At 45.1% G+C, this 15,973-nt stretch overlaps 1 protein-coding gene across 1 annotated transcript; it reads right to left on the bottom strand.

Annotated features, from left to right (window-relative positions):
* Positions 1 to 4,842: 4,842 nt before the first annotated feature.
* Positions 4,843 to 13,702, bottom strand: LOC310743891 (uncharacterized protein). The gene is made up of 5 exons (XM_083574548.1): positions 13,442 to 13,702; positions 11,245 to 11,319; positions 9,570 to 9,641; positions 7,445 to 7,626; positions 4,843 to 7,319 (listed from the first exon to the last, which is right to left on the bottom strand). The coding sequence occupies exons 1-5, from the start codon at positions 13,500 to 13,502 to the stop codon at positions 6,480 to 6,482; spliced, it is 1,230 nt and encodes a 409-aa protein (XP_083430674.1). The 5' UTR covers positions 13,503 to 13,702; the 3' UTR covers positions 4,843 to 6,479.
* Positions 13,703 to 15,973: the final 2,271 nt, after the last annotated feature.

Here is a 15,973-nt window from a genome sequence, read left to right as displayed (position 1 = left end):
AGACCAATGGTGTGTAAGGGTCCAGAAATAAAAACCACCCCCCTTGGCTAAAGCAATCAATTTGGGAAGCAGTCAAGAAGTCTTGGAGAAGTCAGGCAGCAGGGAGAATAACAGAAGAGGAAGTGTATTTTGCAGAGTGTTGGGAGCACAGTCATATATTTTACATGGTAAACAGGTAAAATGAATCCAGTGAAAGACACATATGAAAAATATACATATACACATGCTCAGAACGTCAGTTAATTTTTAACATAGACAACATTTACAGGGCCCACCCTAATTCCCTTGTGCACCCAATTCAGGTACATACTACCTTATTGATCTTTTTGTATTTATGCCACACCTTTTCTCCAAGGACACATTGGATTCTCCTATTGTACCCTTACAACAACCCTATGAGGTAGGCTAGGTGAAGTGATAATAATCTATATAGCATGTTAGTGTGTTCAAAGTGCTTCATACGTAGTAATCCAGAAGGCAAGGTAAAGTAAATGTCAGCAGTTCATGATGGGGAGTGGGGGGGGGGGGGAGTCGTGGTTCAGAAACAGTAGCTTGTCTAACACCGCCTAGCAAATTCATTGCAGAAGCAGAATTTGAACATGGGACTTCCTGATTCACAGCTCAGTTTCGTTGCCACTGTGCAACTGAACAAATTGCCTGAGGCTACTCAGCAAATTTCTCAACCAAGCAGGAATTTGAAGCAAACTTTTTACATAAGGGCTAGTCCAATACATTTTGCAGCATGAAGCAAAGGTCCTCCCTACGAACTTACAGTTGAATTTTACTTCATAAATTGCACTGGGCCATCAACCTCCACCACACCTGAGGGAAGCAGGCAGCACACAGAGCCTCACCACAACTCCCTATTTGCTGCCTCCAAATCTGTTGCCACCATGGCCACCCCACTCTGTCTAAGACAGTGGTGGCCAGACTTGGCCCTCCAGCTGTTTGGGGACTACAATTCCCATCATCTCTGACCACTGGTCCTGTTAGCTAGGGATGATGGGAGTTGTAGTCCAAAAACAGCTGGAGGGCCCAGTTTGGCCACCACTGGCTAAGAGAAGGGCCAGCATCCTACAGCCCAAATCCACCACTTTCCCACAAATTCTCATTGGGTATCGTTTAAGAAGTCAGTACCGAGGAAATAATCACATTCATCAGCTGCAGCTTTAAGCTGCACGGTGCATGAAAACTGGCTTTTCAAGTTTATATCCAAGGAAGATGGATTTTAAGGCTTCTCAGTAGTTTGGTGGATTTCGGATGTTCTCTTCCCTCCTGCTCCTCCTCTCCTTTTTCAATGCTTCCCGCAGACTCAATACATCCACGTTTGACACGCTGTGCAGGTACAGATCTTAAGTTCAAAGAGATACTAAAGAAGGATTACAGCACCCAAGGCAATACTGCAGTATAAATTCTCCTCACAGCTTCCAGCAAATCTCATTCCCCTGACAGCAGCAAGCAGGGCTAGTATAGCACTGGAATGCTGATCCTTAAAGGTGCTGAATGGCTAATATGATGATGATGAAGAAGAAGAAGAAGCCCAAACCTGCCTTTTTGGTATGATAGCCTCTCTTCCCACAGGGTCCTCTTGGGCTACCTAGGACAGACAGAAATAAGTACAAGAACCCCAAAATACATGCTATTTCTAAATGCAAGCAATGGGTTTGCCATGTATTGATCATAGAGATAATTATGTACAAAAACTGGGGTGGTTGCATTATCTAGACATCACACAGGAAGATAGTTTGCTGTTAATTATAAATGTGACATTTATCAGGGCAATTTGTATAGAAATAACCCCAAGTGCAGAAGGCAGTTTCTCCATGTGCTGTAGAGGGAAGTGAGGGGCAGACGGGGCTCACCAACCTGGGAAGGGAACCCTACTAGAAGGAAAACACTTATTCTAAGCCTCTGCTGCATTGTGGGATATCTTGGGGAGAAGAAAAGGCTAAGGAGTAAACCCTACACAAACCCAAAGTAGAGTACAGAGTGCTTTTGGACTACAACTCTCATCATCCTTAGCTAGCAGGACCAGTGGTCAGAGATGATGGGGATTGTAGTCCAACTGTTTGGGGCACACTGATAGAAGGCACTCCCTGCTACAGAGTGGGGGAGGGCAGACCGTTGAACCTCCAGATGTTGCTGAACTACAACTCCCATCATCCCTACCTAGTGGGGCTAATGGGAGTTGTAGTCCAACATTTTGAGGGCCACAAGATAGCCAGTCCTGCACAGAACTCTGGAATAAATCAGGAGCCTGAAAATTCAACTTCATGTTTTGAATCCAGGCTGCTATAAGACCACTTTCACATTTGATTCTGGCATAAAATGTCTGCTCTGATTCAGCTAGATTATAAAAGCAAACGCAATGCCATCTCAAGCCTTCCTGTTAATCAGTAACCACCCTGCTAGCTGCAAACAGTCAGAAAGCACTATAGCACTTCCTGTTCTGGCACCTGGGCAACTCAGGAAAGGGCTGCCTGCACTGTCATAGAGAGATTGCAGTGCCAGAGAAGGGAGAACAACTCGTCTTAGTAATGAATGCGCTCTGGCATAGCCTGGTGAGAAAAGCTTGTGTCACATGGGCATGATCAAGGTGGAATCGGACTTCATTTTATTAACCTCAAGTGTCCAGCTTTCATATCGCCCGTCTTGCTTTGGAATACAGCTTCCTTCTGCCACCTACTGGTAGAAGCACAGCCAAAGCAACATTCAAAAGGTAAAATGCAGCAAGTCAATTGCAACAGAGCCTTGCTGAAAGTAACAGAACAGGGCTGAACCGTACAACTAACTTATTGCAGTAGGGCTGGGGCTGCAATACCTAGAGTGTAAGACACTTTTAATTTCATAGAATCATTTATGAAACTTCTGGGTAGCACAAAAACCCAGAAAACTGAAAGGGCTGTCCTCATAGAGAGAAAGAATGCTAACAGGACTTTACACAAAGAGCAGCTATCATAGTCAGTTAGAATAAGAAAAAAGGCTATAAATCTCCTGACCCTACTGAAGAGCTCAAAATGCATAGGGCTCTTGATTCCTGAATGCTGGCAGCCCCTGTGTGTTTTCTGAGTCAGACTGTATGTGCATCAAGGATATGCCTATACTTCTCTGCCTATACTTTTCAGTTGGGTAGTCTCAATCAGACACCTCTTAAATACATCTCTATTAATGCCAGGTCTACATAGGGTCACAATGTTCTTTATTTAACATAACTTCTCATATTATAGAAACGCTACTCACATACGACACATTTGAAGCCAAACTTCAATCAGAACACTTTATAAAGGATTAAGTATTCTAGTGTCAATTTTATCACTGGGATAAGTTTGCAGCATGCTGGACTGCTTTGAACCACAAACTGGTAGAACTGATAACAATGTGATTTCTGTCTTATTCTTAATAAAATTATTATTATTATTATTATTATTATTATTATTATTATTATTATTATTATTATTATTATTTGGTACCCTGCCCATCTGGCTGGGTTGCCCCAGCCACTCTAGTCAGCTTCCAGCATATATAAAAACACAGTAAAACATTAAACCTTAAAAAGCTTCCCTATACAGTGCTGCCTTCAGATTATATAAATGTTATATAACTACTCATTCCACAGGGTGGTTCCACTACCAAGAAGGCCCTCTGCCTGGTTCCCTGTAGCTTCACTTCTCACAGGGAGGGAAGTGCCAGAAGGCCCTCAGCGCTGGACCTCAGTGTTTGGGCTGAACGATGGGGGTGGAGACGCTCCTTCAGGTATACTGGGCTGAGGCCATTTAGGGATTTAAAGGTCAGCACCAACACTTTCTATTGTGCTTGGAAATGTACTGGGAGCCAGTGTAGGTCTTTCAGGACCAGTATTTTATGGTCTCAGTGGCTGCTCCCAGTCACCAGTCTAGCCTCTGCATTCTGGATTAATTATAGTTTCCGAGTAACCTTCAAAGGTAGCTCCACAGAGACTACATTGCAGTTGTCCAAGCAGTGCATGTACCACTCTGGTGAGACAGTGTGCAGGCAGATAGGTTCTCAGCTGGCGTACCAGGTGGAGCTGGTAGACAGCTGCCCTGAACACAGAATTGACCTGCGCCTCCATGGACAGCTTTGAGTCCAAAATGAGTCCCAGGCACGCACCTAGTCCTTCAGGGGCACAGTTAACCCATTCAGGACCAGGGAGTCCCCCACACCTGCCTACACTGTCTGCCAGAAACAATATTTCTGTCTTGTCAGGGTTCAACTTCAATCCATTAGCTGCCATCCATCCTCCAACAGCCTCCAGACACTCACAAAGGACATTCACCGCCTTCACTGCTTCTGATTTAAATGAGAGGTAGAGAACAGAAGGGCTGGTTTGCTCCTCCAGCACCTTGAATATTGGCCAAGCTACCTGGAGGGGAGGTGCAAAACTACCATAATGTTCTGAGCCACATTTTGCATTGGATTTTTAAAGGGGGCTGCATGTGACCTGGGTAATGCTCAGGATGGGGAAGGTAGAGCAAAGGATGGATTCTGTTTTCATTGCTGCTCAGGATGCTGAAACAGAGTTGGAGGAACCATAGGAACTCCCAAGTTTTCTTGCTGCCTGTTGTGCTTCTTGCGTTAGAATTCCTCAAGGCTACTGACTGATAGAGTCAAAGCATTCATAGCATTTTGCAGGTGCAACAGACAAGGATCAAGGGCCAGCTCACATCCCAACCACCCCAGTCTGTACAGACACACACACCCCACTGCCCATCTGCTTCAGTTTGGTAGGGATGAAACCAGCCAGTGTTCTTCATAAAAATGTTCAAAATCTGCAACTACAGTACAAAATCTGAAAGAACAAGAAAAAAATACAACCAGAATATATGAAAAAAGAATAAATACCTACTTTATTCCAATCACAGAATCTAGGATTTTAAGCACCAGATTTAAATTCCACTGCTGACAACCCACCTGCTCTCTAATGCCGCATCCATCCCTGATTTAAGAGTCTTTTATGTAAATGTTACAAACTCTCATCTTGTAGGAGCTGGAAAGTGCTGTCAAGACAATCTCCACTTTGAACGTTCTGCTCCAGTGTTATAATTTCCCTGACAATAAAAGAGGCCTACGGTGGCTCTGCTAAGAAAGGGCTGAATTATCACATTTACAGAGTTATGGAAATAGGCATAGCTGCTGTGGAGAGCCATTTACCTCATCAAATTGGGTAATTTAAAGAGCTTGTTGGTGTATCTCAGCACAAAAGCAAGGATCAGGGATGTATGCAAACTGTAATTTCACAGGAGCATTAAAAAAAACCCCTCCCAAACCACAGATTGTGGTACTAGATGCATAATTTCGTTTCCTAGGAAACTCAGTTTTCACTTTTTAAAAAAGCAAATTTTTTAGTCTTATGGTGATTACCAGTATTTGCTTGAATGTGTCTGGCCAATGCCCTGGTCAACTTCAGAAAGCAGAAGAATTGCAAACTAAGATTTCCAGTGGTGACAGTCCTCTGAATATTTTCAGTCCCCTTTCAGTTCTTTTCATTACTGGCCAAATCAAGTTTAAAAAAGACACCCACCCACACCCTGCAAAGTATTTTTAGAGCAAACATAGCCCTGGTCCACAGCTCAGTGACAAAGCAGATACTTGCATACATAAACTTAGTCCTTGGCATCTTCCAATGAAGGAGTTAGATGGGCTGCAAAAGGATCTACTGGGGGAGGATGGTTTAAGGCAGCTCAATATAAGGCAGCTTCTTCATAACAGAAACGTTGTAATGGCATCCTTAGGCCTTCTGACTGGCTTTGAGCGCTCACATGCTTTCTTATGGTATTTGGTTATTTACTGTATCCTAAGATCCAAAGTAGGCATGGCTGCTGCAGTCCCATGTGCTGAAACCAGGAACTTGCTGTAGAACAAGGGTGGTAAACCCATGGGCCAAATCATGCCTGCCAAGCCCTTTCAAGTGGTTGCTTTCCTCCCCCAGTGCAATGCTGCAAGGGGGAGGAAAACCACTGCCTATGGTCTTCAGAGGTTGGGCCCTTTTTAGGAGAGACAGCAATAGCCCTCAACACTGCAGCACTGGACGTGGTCGAGAGATTTAAATCTCCCCAGGGAAGTTCAACACCATGACAGGGATGTGTAGTGTGTGCGTGGCTGTGTACGTGGAAGAAAAGGTGTGAAAGAACTGAGAAAGGGTAGGAAACAGTGGGCCCAGGATGATCATGCCCACTTTGGAGACACCCATTTCTGCTTTCCTCAAGCCCTCCACCAGGGCATGGCCCCTGAAAGGCTAGCCAAGAGCGAACGCAGCGGAAAAAGTTGAGCCATCCCTGCTGCGGAAAAATGAGGTGGATGAAGGGAGTGTGTACAATGCAAGACCTGCTCCCTCTCCTAGATACTGGGAGGGTGCTGGGAGAGGAGGGACAGGCAAGGAGAGAAGCTTCAGTCACCATGAACCACATTCCTCCCCACCTTTCTACACGTGTGAGATGAAACTGCTGCCATCTAGCTTGACCCTAAGTCCATGCCATCTTCCTCGACATGGCTTGTTTAGAGCACTCCATGTCCACCTCTCCAGGCCACAGAGATCTCTCTAGGTCCACCAGCAGGTCTTGGTGACACTCCCGGATGTTCACTGGGTACCTTGCTCTGACAAACTCATAAGCAGCCAGCAGCCTCATGTGGTGCTTGACCATCAGGTACTGGATGACGCAGGTAGGAGCCAGGGAGTAGCCATCCCTGCAGTGAATCAGAACCCGCTTCCTTTTCTCCAGCGAGGCCTCAAGGCACCGGTTGATGTCCCAGAAGCACGGCTGCTGCAGAGAAAGACGCTCCTCCTCCAAAGGCCCCTGGACGTGCACCTTGAGGCGGGACCAGCTATGCTGGGGCCCTCGGCTGCAGGTGCAAGGGATAAAGCTCAGCCTGCAGTCGCTAGGCAAGCTGCTCACGTCAATGATGCTGTCAATCTGGTTCTTGCACAGCGCCTGCCCACTGTAAGCCGCACGGAGGTTCCCCACGTAGATGAAGTCCGTTACCCTGGCGATGACCGGTTCCAAGAAACCGAAGCCCGCCTGCAGCTCCCTTGGCTTTGGGTCACTGGCCTCCCCGGATTTGAGACTCCCATTGCGGCGCTTCTTGGAGCTAGAAACAGATGGTGGATTAGGATTGAATTCAAAGCTGCCCTTTGGCAGCAACGGAGAAAACAAAGAGTTGGAAGACTTGGGCTTGGATGGAGATCCCGTTGGCTTGGAGGGGATGGATTTGGACGAGGAACTGGGTACAGAGGCACAAAACAAGGATGCCCGTTCCAGGGAACCAGTGCTGCTGGCTGCCCCACCACTGTGGGCTTGTTTCATCTATTTGAAAAAGAGGAGAAAGGTATCAGTTAAGTTCCTGCTACTAGATTCACAAACTGATGCAGCCGCATGACAGACAACAAACTGTGTATTCCCCAACAAATGTCTCTTAGATCATCACTCACCTGAGTATCAAGGTTCTCCAGAGAGACCAAGCCACTGTATTGCCTGGCATTGTCTGATGAGAGGGATAAGCAGAGTGTCTGGTGAGTCTTCATGGGTGACCGAGGCCTAGATGAAGCTTCTCTGTGGACTCTCTTTTGTTCCGGCACTTCATTCCTGCTCATTATCAAGTCTGGGCAAGAACCTGCAAGAAAATGATGGTTCCCCCCAAGAACAGATGCTCATGAAATAGCTCCCCTTTGCACAGATCTACAACGTATCATGAATGCTAATGAATTGTGCCTCTGGGAAGAGGCAATTCCTTTCACGCAACTCCCACTGCCATTGCCTTTAGATTATATTTTGCCATGAGCACACACACGGCTTTAAGCAGAGCCTTTCACTGGAAGGTAGCTGTCACATCCGTTTCTATAAGCATTCCCTCTGTCTCAGCGTATAAACGTAAAATATGCTAATAGACCACTAACGAAAACAAATTAAAATGATTCATCTACTCCTTAAAATGTGTGAGCTGTATCCTTTGTATGTTCTATTTACAGTACAGCCGCTGAACTTAGTGGATTTTAGTGAGCCATGTCCATTAATTTCAATGGCCCCATTCTGCGTAGGACTAACAACCCTGTGTGTTTTGAATCAGCCCGATATTTAAGCACTAGCCTGGCAGTCATAGGTGATCAGGAATTCCATTCAGGTGAGTAAGCAAGCTGGCAGAAAGATGGAGCGCTCCATTGCTCCACTACAACCAGAACAGAACCCAGGCTGGCTGCTGAAAGAAGAGGGAAGCTCCCCTTCTCTGTACCCAGCATAGAAGTGCAGCAAGCTGCCATAGGAGAGACTGAGCTCTTTGTCATCCTCTGCAAGCTGGTAGGTTTGCTTGCAGGCTAGTAACTTTCATGGGCTTATTTGCAAGGCTGGTTTAAATGCACTTGCAAGGCTGGTTTAAATGCACATTGCCTTCAGCAAAGAGCATGCAGTTAATAACTGTATGATGTGCCACTTGCCTTCCAGAGGCAACATGGAAAAAGAACCACCACTGAGTGTTGTTAACATGGGTGACAGTTATTAGAGGCTCTAGGCCTTAACTTGTTTATGCATTAAAATTAATTAGTAAATAGCAGGATCTGTTCATACTGAAAGCCCGAGAATACCTTGATCCTACAAATGAGCGTAGCTGTGACAGAGGACAAAATGGCTTACGCCAAAGCAACTCCTGCAGCACCCAAAGCTTTTCCCAGTAGCACAAATCCATCCTGCTAGGCTGCTAATCCATTGCAATCCAGTTACAAAAATCCACAGCCAAACATGCACAGTTAGGCTACGTATTCTGTGCTTCAAATCAAGCAATTTGTTGTTAATTTGGAAGATGCTCTTTTTTACATGCTTATACAACAGAGATTATTCCAGGTAAAGCAGCACTTATATTATAAGATTGCTACTTTGAGTGAGATCTGTTGCAGAAAAGCAGGAAATAAATGAAGTAAATAGGGTTGAGTCCAATTCTGCTCTTCCACTGCTTGCAGAAAGGCTTTTGATCCAGCAGACGCTTCCACTAAGAGAAGGTGGGAAAGAAGCAATTCTCACCAATCCTTCCTGCAGTCCTTGAAAAATCTGGACCCTCCAGAACAACATGGAAGGTGGCAGGGGTTAGAAACGGGGAATCCACAAAAATCACCTTCACCTTTCACTAGTCTGCTGAATTAAAAGCCCAAGGAGAAAGCCACAAGGGGATCTAACCCATAACAACAAATTCTAGCTGCTGAACATGCACAGGCTACCATCTTGCCTCCCTGTAAGAATCCAGTGTTTTGCTGTGTGGCCAGCATCTCTCCATCGAAGACAATAGCTACTTTTGCCCTATTCATTGGATTCTGCACTAAGAGTTGTGAACAAATTCTGTACCCTGAAAAAGTATATTTGTCCAACCTGTCTCATTCATGCAACGTATAGAGATGTGCCTATATTTCCTTGATGTGCATGATTTGTTCTCACAGTCACAACAAATGGTGTCACCATCGTTCAAATGTTCCAATTCTTTCTTACTGTCCAGATTCAGTTTCAGTATTCGGTCCACAGGAGCAGAATACAAAAGCAGATAGTATATTGGAATGCATCGCATGCTTCACCTACCTGTACAGTGTTGGGAAAGTGCCACGGGGGAAGACAGGCGCAAGGCCTTCCAAAGGTGCTTTGTAAGCAAGCCTGGAAATTGAGAGAAAAATGCATGTTGGCAAGGAATGGCTTATCAGATAACATCAAAAGTAAAAATAAAAGCACATGTTAAAGCTGATGCATGCAACATGTGAGCTGCCACCACCACCCCAATCCCGTGCAATGCTTATGGTTGACAATACTATTACTGTTTAGAACATACTGAAGCACCTAAAAAATCTAAGAGCTGTGCAAATGAGTCCTATGTCTGCTGTGCAAGGGACATTTCGCCACAGCAGTGACGGTGTTGCATTAATGCAGCAAAACACTTGGGATGTTGCACCAGGGAAGGTATTCCAGAGACTGCACTGTGAGGCACTCCTTCGGGTGTCTCCTCCTTAAGAGGTCCGGAGGGTGGCAACACAAGAACAGGCCTTCTCTGCAGCGGCTCCCCATCTGTGGAATGCTCTTTCCAGGGAAGTTCACCTGGCGCCTTAATTATACACCTTTAGGCGCCAGGCAAAAACGTTCCTTTTTAACCAGGCCTTTGGCTGACCTAATCAACATCCTATACCATTTAAAATGTGGCTCTTTGCGGGGGTGGGGGTGTTATTGGACCATTGTTTTTATTTTTATTTTATATATTGTGATCTTTTTTTTGTGAACTGCTCTGAGACCTCCGGGTATAGGGTGGTATATAAATTCAATAAATGAAATGAAATACTTTGCACAAGGCAGAGTCTCTGTAAGAGGGTCGATACAATAAGCACAAGACTTTCCATGTTGACATGAAGAGAGATTGCCTAAAATGGCACTTATGCATTGTATCAACCACAGAGGATCAACTCAAAACATTTAGAGCAAGAGTCAAGGTTCATAGTCCGAACAACTCCCCAGTACCATGGACAGGCATATAATGATGCTACAAAGATGTGGAAGCTTTGGTTCTATAAATTGGATGGCAGCTCCTATCATCCCTGACTATAGGCCAAAAGGCTGAGGTTGATGGGAGCTGGAGTCCAACAGCACATAGAGGGCCACAGGTTCCCTATCCAGCGCACACACAACAACAGAGGTCAGTGAGATGCTTCCAGGAAGTCTACAAATGGGGCATGATGTGGGAAGCATCCAATGAACTCAGAGAAGAAGGCTCCAGATTCAATCCTTGGTAGGATCTCAGCCCAAGGAAGACCTCCACTTGAGACCCTAGAGAGCCACTGCCATTCATAGGAGAAAACAGTGAGCTACACATGAGACATATGAAGCTGATTTCTACTGAGCCAGACCATTGGTTGAAACTGTCTGCATTGACTGGCAGTACCTCTTCCAGACTCCAGACAAGTGTCCTTCTCCATCTGACCTAGAGATGCCAGGGACTGAATCTTTGCTCTGGCTCTGTGGACCTTTCTCTTGGCTCTGTGGACCAGTGACCTTACTTAGTATTATGAGGTTTCATCTTGAAGACCCATGTCCATGGGGCAGGGACAAAGAAAGGGAGAACAGGAAATGGACTCACACAGGGAAACAGGCTATTGCCACAAATCTGAACAATAGGCTGCAGATTGGGTGTGCTGGTGTGTTTCAGCATCTCTGTGCAATAGAAGCCCTTTGAGGGTACCTTTAGAATTGGGTCTGTCTCTCTTCTCTTACTTACCTGTAATCCCACTTTTCCTAGAATCTGGTCCTTTGTTCATCATTATGCCTGCCATTGACTCCATGGCATCCAAATCTGAAATATGGAAGAACAGATGGGCTCTAGACTCTAAACCCTCAGCAGGACAGCTCAGATTTACAGCAGGGCATAGAAGATCTAGCCTACTGAGAGAAGACAAAAAGGTAGAATGGCAAGTTCATATGCAAAATCCTTTGAAGGGTGGTAATGAAGCCGTTCAAGTGTGCATGCTGAACAGAAGCAAGCTTGCATGCTCCAGAGGTGTCAAATCAAATCTGAATGGAAAACTGGACCAAATTGTTATTCTTATCAAAATTAGAAGAGAGTAAGTAATCGATTACAGTGGTACCTCGAGTTACAAACGCCTCAGGTTACAAATGATTCAGGTTACAAACTCCACTAACCTGGAAGAGTTACCACAAGTTGACAACTTTGCCCCAGGATGAGAACAGAAATCGTGTGCCAGCGGTGCAGTGGCAGCAAGAGGCCCCATTAGCGAAAGCACGCCTCTAGTTAAGAACAGTTTCAGGTTAAGAACAGACCTCCAGAACGAATTAAGTTCGTAACTAGAGGTACCACTGTATTTGAAACTCACTGCTGAACTTGTAGAACTTTTTTTAAAAAAAAATCAGGTTGCAGATTCAGAAGAAGAATTCAAGTAGAAACCATAAACAGGTTGGTCCCCAACTGAAATGAAGAAAGCAGCAAGTTGCTTGTTAGAATTATAAAGTTCCTCATATTGTGAAAACACGCCAAAGTATATATCCATATATGAGCAGTAAGATTATATAGGAACGAGAAAGCAAGCAGTTATATACCTTATGCCTGGGGAAAGTCACAATGAAGGGGAAATGTGGCATTATTAATTGAAATATTCAGGGGAGCTGTCTGATTATTAAAAGTAGCTTTAAGTGCTTGCAAGAGGAAGCTCTCATCCCTGGGAAACGACGACATTGTTTGTGAGCTGTAGCTCTTTTGGAGTTCTTGAATAATTATTCAATAATTGTAATAATTTTAATTCCTAACATCACTTGTAGACAAAGCTGTAACTCTGGCTGTGGAGAGTCCCCATCAGTTCAGGGTGCAGCTGTAGCTGCCTTCTAAGAGCCAGCCTGAAAGCATGTTGCTCCAAAGCATTAGAAAGAGGAACTCTGACAGCACAGAAGTGGATGTTGTGTAGGCGGGCAGGAGAATATCAAGCAATGATCCAGAATCAATATAATGTCTTCTTTCCCGAGTTATCTCCCCTGCCCCCTATGCTCCAGCTTTCATTACACAATGTCGGCTTCTCTGTCTTGTATATTTAACCACCATCCGGCATGATGTTATAAATGTTCCACATTGAGATTAATCACCCCACATCAAATGCGCAAACTGGCACTGTGTTGTAAATGATGTTTACACATTCCCACACAAACCGGAACACGTTCGGAGGCAATCTCCGATTACTTGATATTGGCACACACGCAGGAGCAGAAGGACGGAAGGTCACTGCTTGCTTGAGACCACCCCACTTGACCCTTGGGGCTGGGCTACCCACATCTTGGTCTCATCCAGAAGACAAGAGCATAAAAAGAGCCCTAATGGATCAGACCAAGGACCAATCTCCTCCAGTTTCCTATTGGCCACAGTGGCCAACCAGATACCTCCTGGGAAGTAGGATATGAGGGCAATAGTACCCTGGCTACCACGGTTGTCCCCCGCCCCCAATTCACCCCCAGCGACTGGTATTCAGAGGCACTGGGGTCTTATAGGAAAAATGGCAACGTTGGTGCCCCGGTCCTTTCCCAGAGCACCCACCACAAAGCAGGAAGTTTACGAGCGCATACAATAAAGCTCACCAAGGGAAAGGAAAGAGAAAGATATAAACTATTCTGAGACATCAGACGTAAAACAAACAAAGCAAAACCAGCAATAAAAGACTCCGGGGGCGGCCAGCTCCCCCTCCCTGATCCCATAGCCCACTTCCGTGGCAGAGGCCACGCTACAAGTTTTGCCCGCCAGATCCCCAGCGCGCCCCTCTCCGCCCGTCGGGCAGCCCCACATACGCGGAGTCGGGGCTCGCAGCTTCCTTTCTCCGCCTCGACGGGAAGTGGCGCCGCGCTCTGCAGCAGAACTTCGGGCTAAAGTTCTGGCTGCGCTTCCAGACGCAGCCCTCGAGGATCGCCCTGCGCTGCACCTGCCAGGAAGGAGCTCCGCGCCCCGAGATCCACGCCAGACTCTCGGCGTTTCCTAGCCATCTCTTGGCGAGGGAAAGAAGGGGGGCCGCGAGGACCGTGCAAGGGCAGGATGGGAAATGTAGTCTGCGAGGCGCAAGCGGGGCGCCTCCGCCTTCCCAGGAACGCCCCTCGCCTGCCCGCGGTGGGCGGCGAACTTGGCCCGCCCCCGTGGTCGTGGCCCGCGTCTGTGTCGCTTTCAGCGCGTGCCACGAAGTGCTTGGCAGGCAAATTTTTTCTCTTGCTCAGAGACAAGGCTGTAGTTGGGGGCGGGGGGTGGGGGAGAGATCATCTCGGAATCATCTGTCGGATCGCTCGTATTTAAATAAATCCAAAGAACACACTGTGCATTTGCAAAGCGTCCTGTGGGTGGATCTTATTGGTTTGTCTCTTGTAACTCTGAGGTGATGAAAAAAAATGCTGCTGTATCAATCTCCTGAGAGCAGATGGGTGTTCGACTAAGATTGACAGTACTGCTTTTAGGGGGTGTATGTGTTTGTGTGGATGGGGATTTCCACCCCCTCACTAAGTATGGCTCCTGTGAATAGTCACTGTGCTTACTGCACATGTATTTAAACTTTAATTGTATTTTCATCCTGTAATTTTTGCATATCATTGCCATTTGACTCTATCTCCATTTTTTCACACATATATGCTGTGTGTGCGCACGCACACATTTGCCAACGGAGAATAACATGTCATGCATCTGATGCTATTCTCACCAATTGAGAATAATATTTATGCAGCTGGTCCATGAAAACTTTTTCCAGAACAAATTTGTTAGTCTTTAAGATTCTACAGTACTAGCCTTAAGGATTCTTTGGTGGAAAGATAACAGAGTTATAGCCACTCTGACAACCCGGTTGCTGGTGATGTTTCCTAGTTCTGTGTATTGCAGGTAATTAAAGTATCGGGGCCAGATAATCCTACTTACAGTACATATAATTGCAACAAAATCATTAATGTTTTACTGATTTTCACGAGTTGAGTGAAAAGCTTGGGTATCCATACAGCATGGTTAAATAGCCAAATGGGCTATTTAGTAGGGCTGTTTACTAGATGAAGGATCTTGTTTCTCCCTACATATACAGATTGCAAATAAAGAGCATGCCATTTTTTTTATCAAGGCATATTCGGCCATGGTATCAATCTGAGCAACAAAAGATTGCTATCACATTTGAAAGCTCAATCTTACAACTTTCTCCATGTGGAAATTCTGGATGTTATTCTGTCTTATTGTGTTATAAAATATGTGCATTCATTACATAAAATATGTGCATTCATTACATATAAATGTAAAAGTATGCTTTCTGAGTTGCAGGGAAATGTATTTTTAGAATGATTTATTTGCTACCACATTTATTTTACATAGATAACTGTCCTTCATGGTAAATAGTCTCTGTTACCGCTGTTTTGCATAAAAAGTAAGCCTTGTTGAGTTCAAGGTCTCTAAGTGTGTTTATAGATTTGTAGGCTTAATTCAGCTACTAGCCTTATGCTGCAGTCCTAGACCCACTGACCTGGGAATACTTCTAAGTACAGGATTATGCTCTAAAATACACAGGAATCCTGCAGTTCAGTTTGGTGGCCGAGCAAAAACATTCAGTTTGATCCTTGGCCATATTTCAAGGTCAGCTAAACAAGAAGGAGGCAGCATTACATGATGCAGATCAGTTTCCTCATTCTTCTTCAGGACTCCAGCTGAGAATGGCTAAAATAAAATATACATAATGGCACTTACCTAGCTTTAAAAGCAGGAGTGTCGGAGACTGATGAACTGGTTTTTATTTTTGCTTCCTTGTTGCTAAAAACTTGCCAGTTTGCAGCTCCTGCTGGGGCTGCTTGAATAAATCAAACAGCCAAGCAGCCCCAGTCATTTATGAAGGGTCTACTCCTCCACAGAGCCAATTGCGATTGGTGGACCACTGCTCATTTTGGGTATCCAAGATACTGCTCTCTATATGATGGCAGACGTCACTGCCTGAGATCCAGAAACAGAAAGTCTTTGCTTGCTTGTTCCACAAATAAGAGGAAGAACCTGTTTTTAATATCATCTCACAAATCCATTTGTGGACAATAAACCCTGCAGGGATAGTGAAGAAGAAGTACCAGGGGAAGGAACAAGATAGAGTGGCATAATGCTGAGCTACACTTGACTTCCAAAGAGGTTAGTAGCAGGAGGAATCAAGATCTTCTCCTAGTTATTGCAGCATTTATTGACACACTTGATAGTAGTGGCAGGTGGCAATTGCAATCCATACATGTCTCTGGCAACGTAAGCAGCAAATGTACCCAGCTGGAACAAAATAATGATATAACATGCTCCTTTGTGTCACACTGAGCATATTTATTCTTTGTTGGCCCCAAACATAATAAATTGAAACCATAAAGATTTATTTGTCCCTCCCTGCTTGCTTTCTTTTGTTGCTGAGAATTCACACACAGATCTTGTTTCGGATCCCCATAACTCGCAAATCAATAGTCAATTAGTTTTT

This window comes from Podarcis filfolensis (genome assembly GCF_964270895.1).
Source record: "Podarcis filfolensis genome assembly, chromosome: 1".
NCBI classification, from domain to species: domain Eukaryota; kingdom Metazoa; phylum Chordata; class Lepidosauria; order Squamata; family Lacertidae; genus Podarcis; species Podarcis filfolensis.
This window is presented reverse-complemented; position numbering and strand designations above follow the sequence as displayed.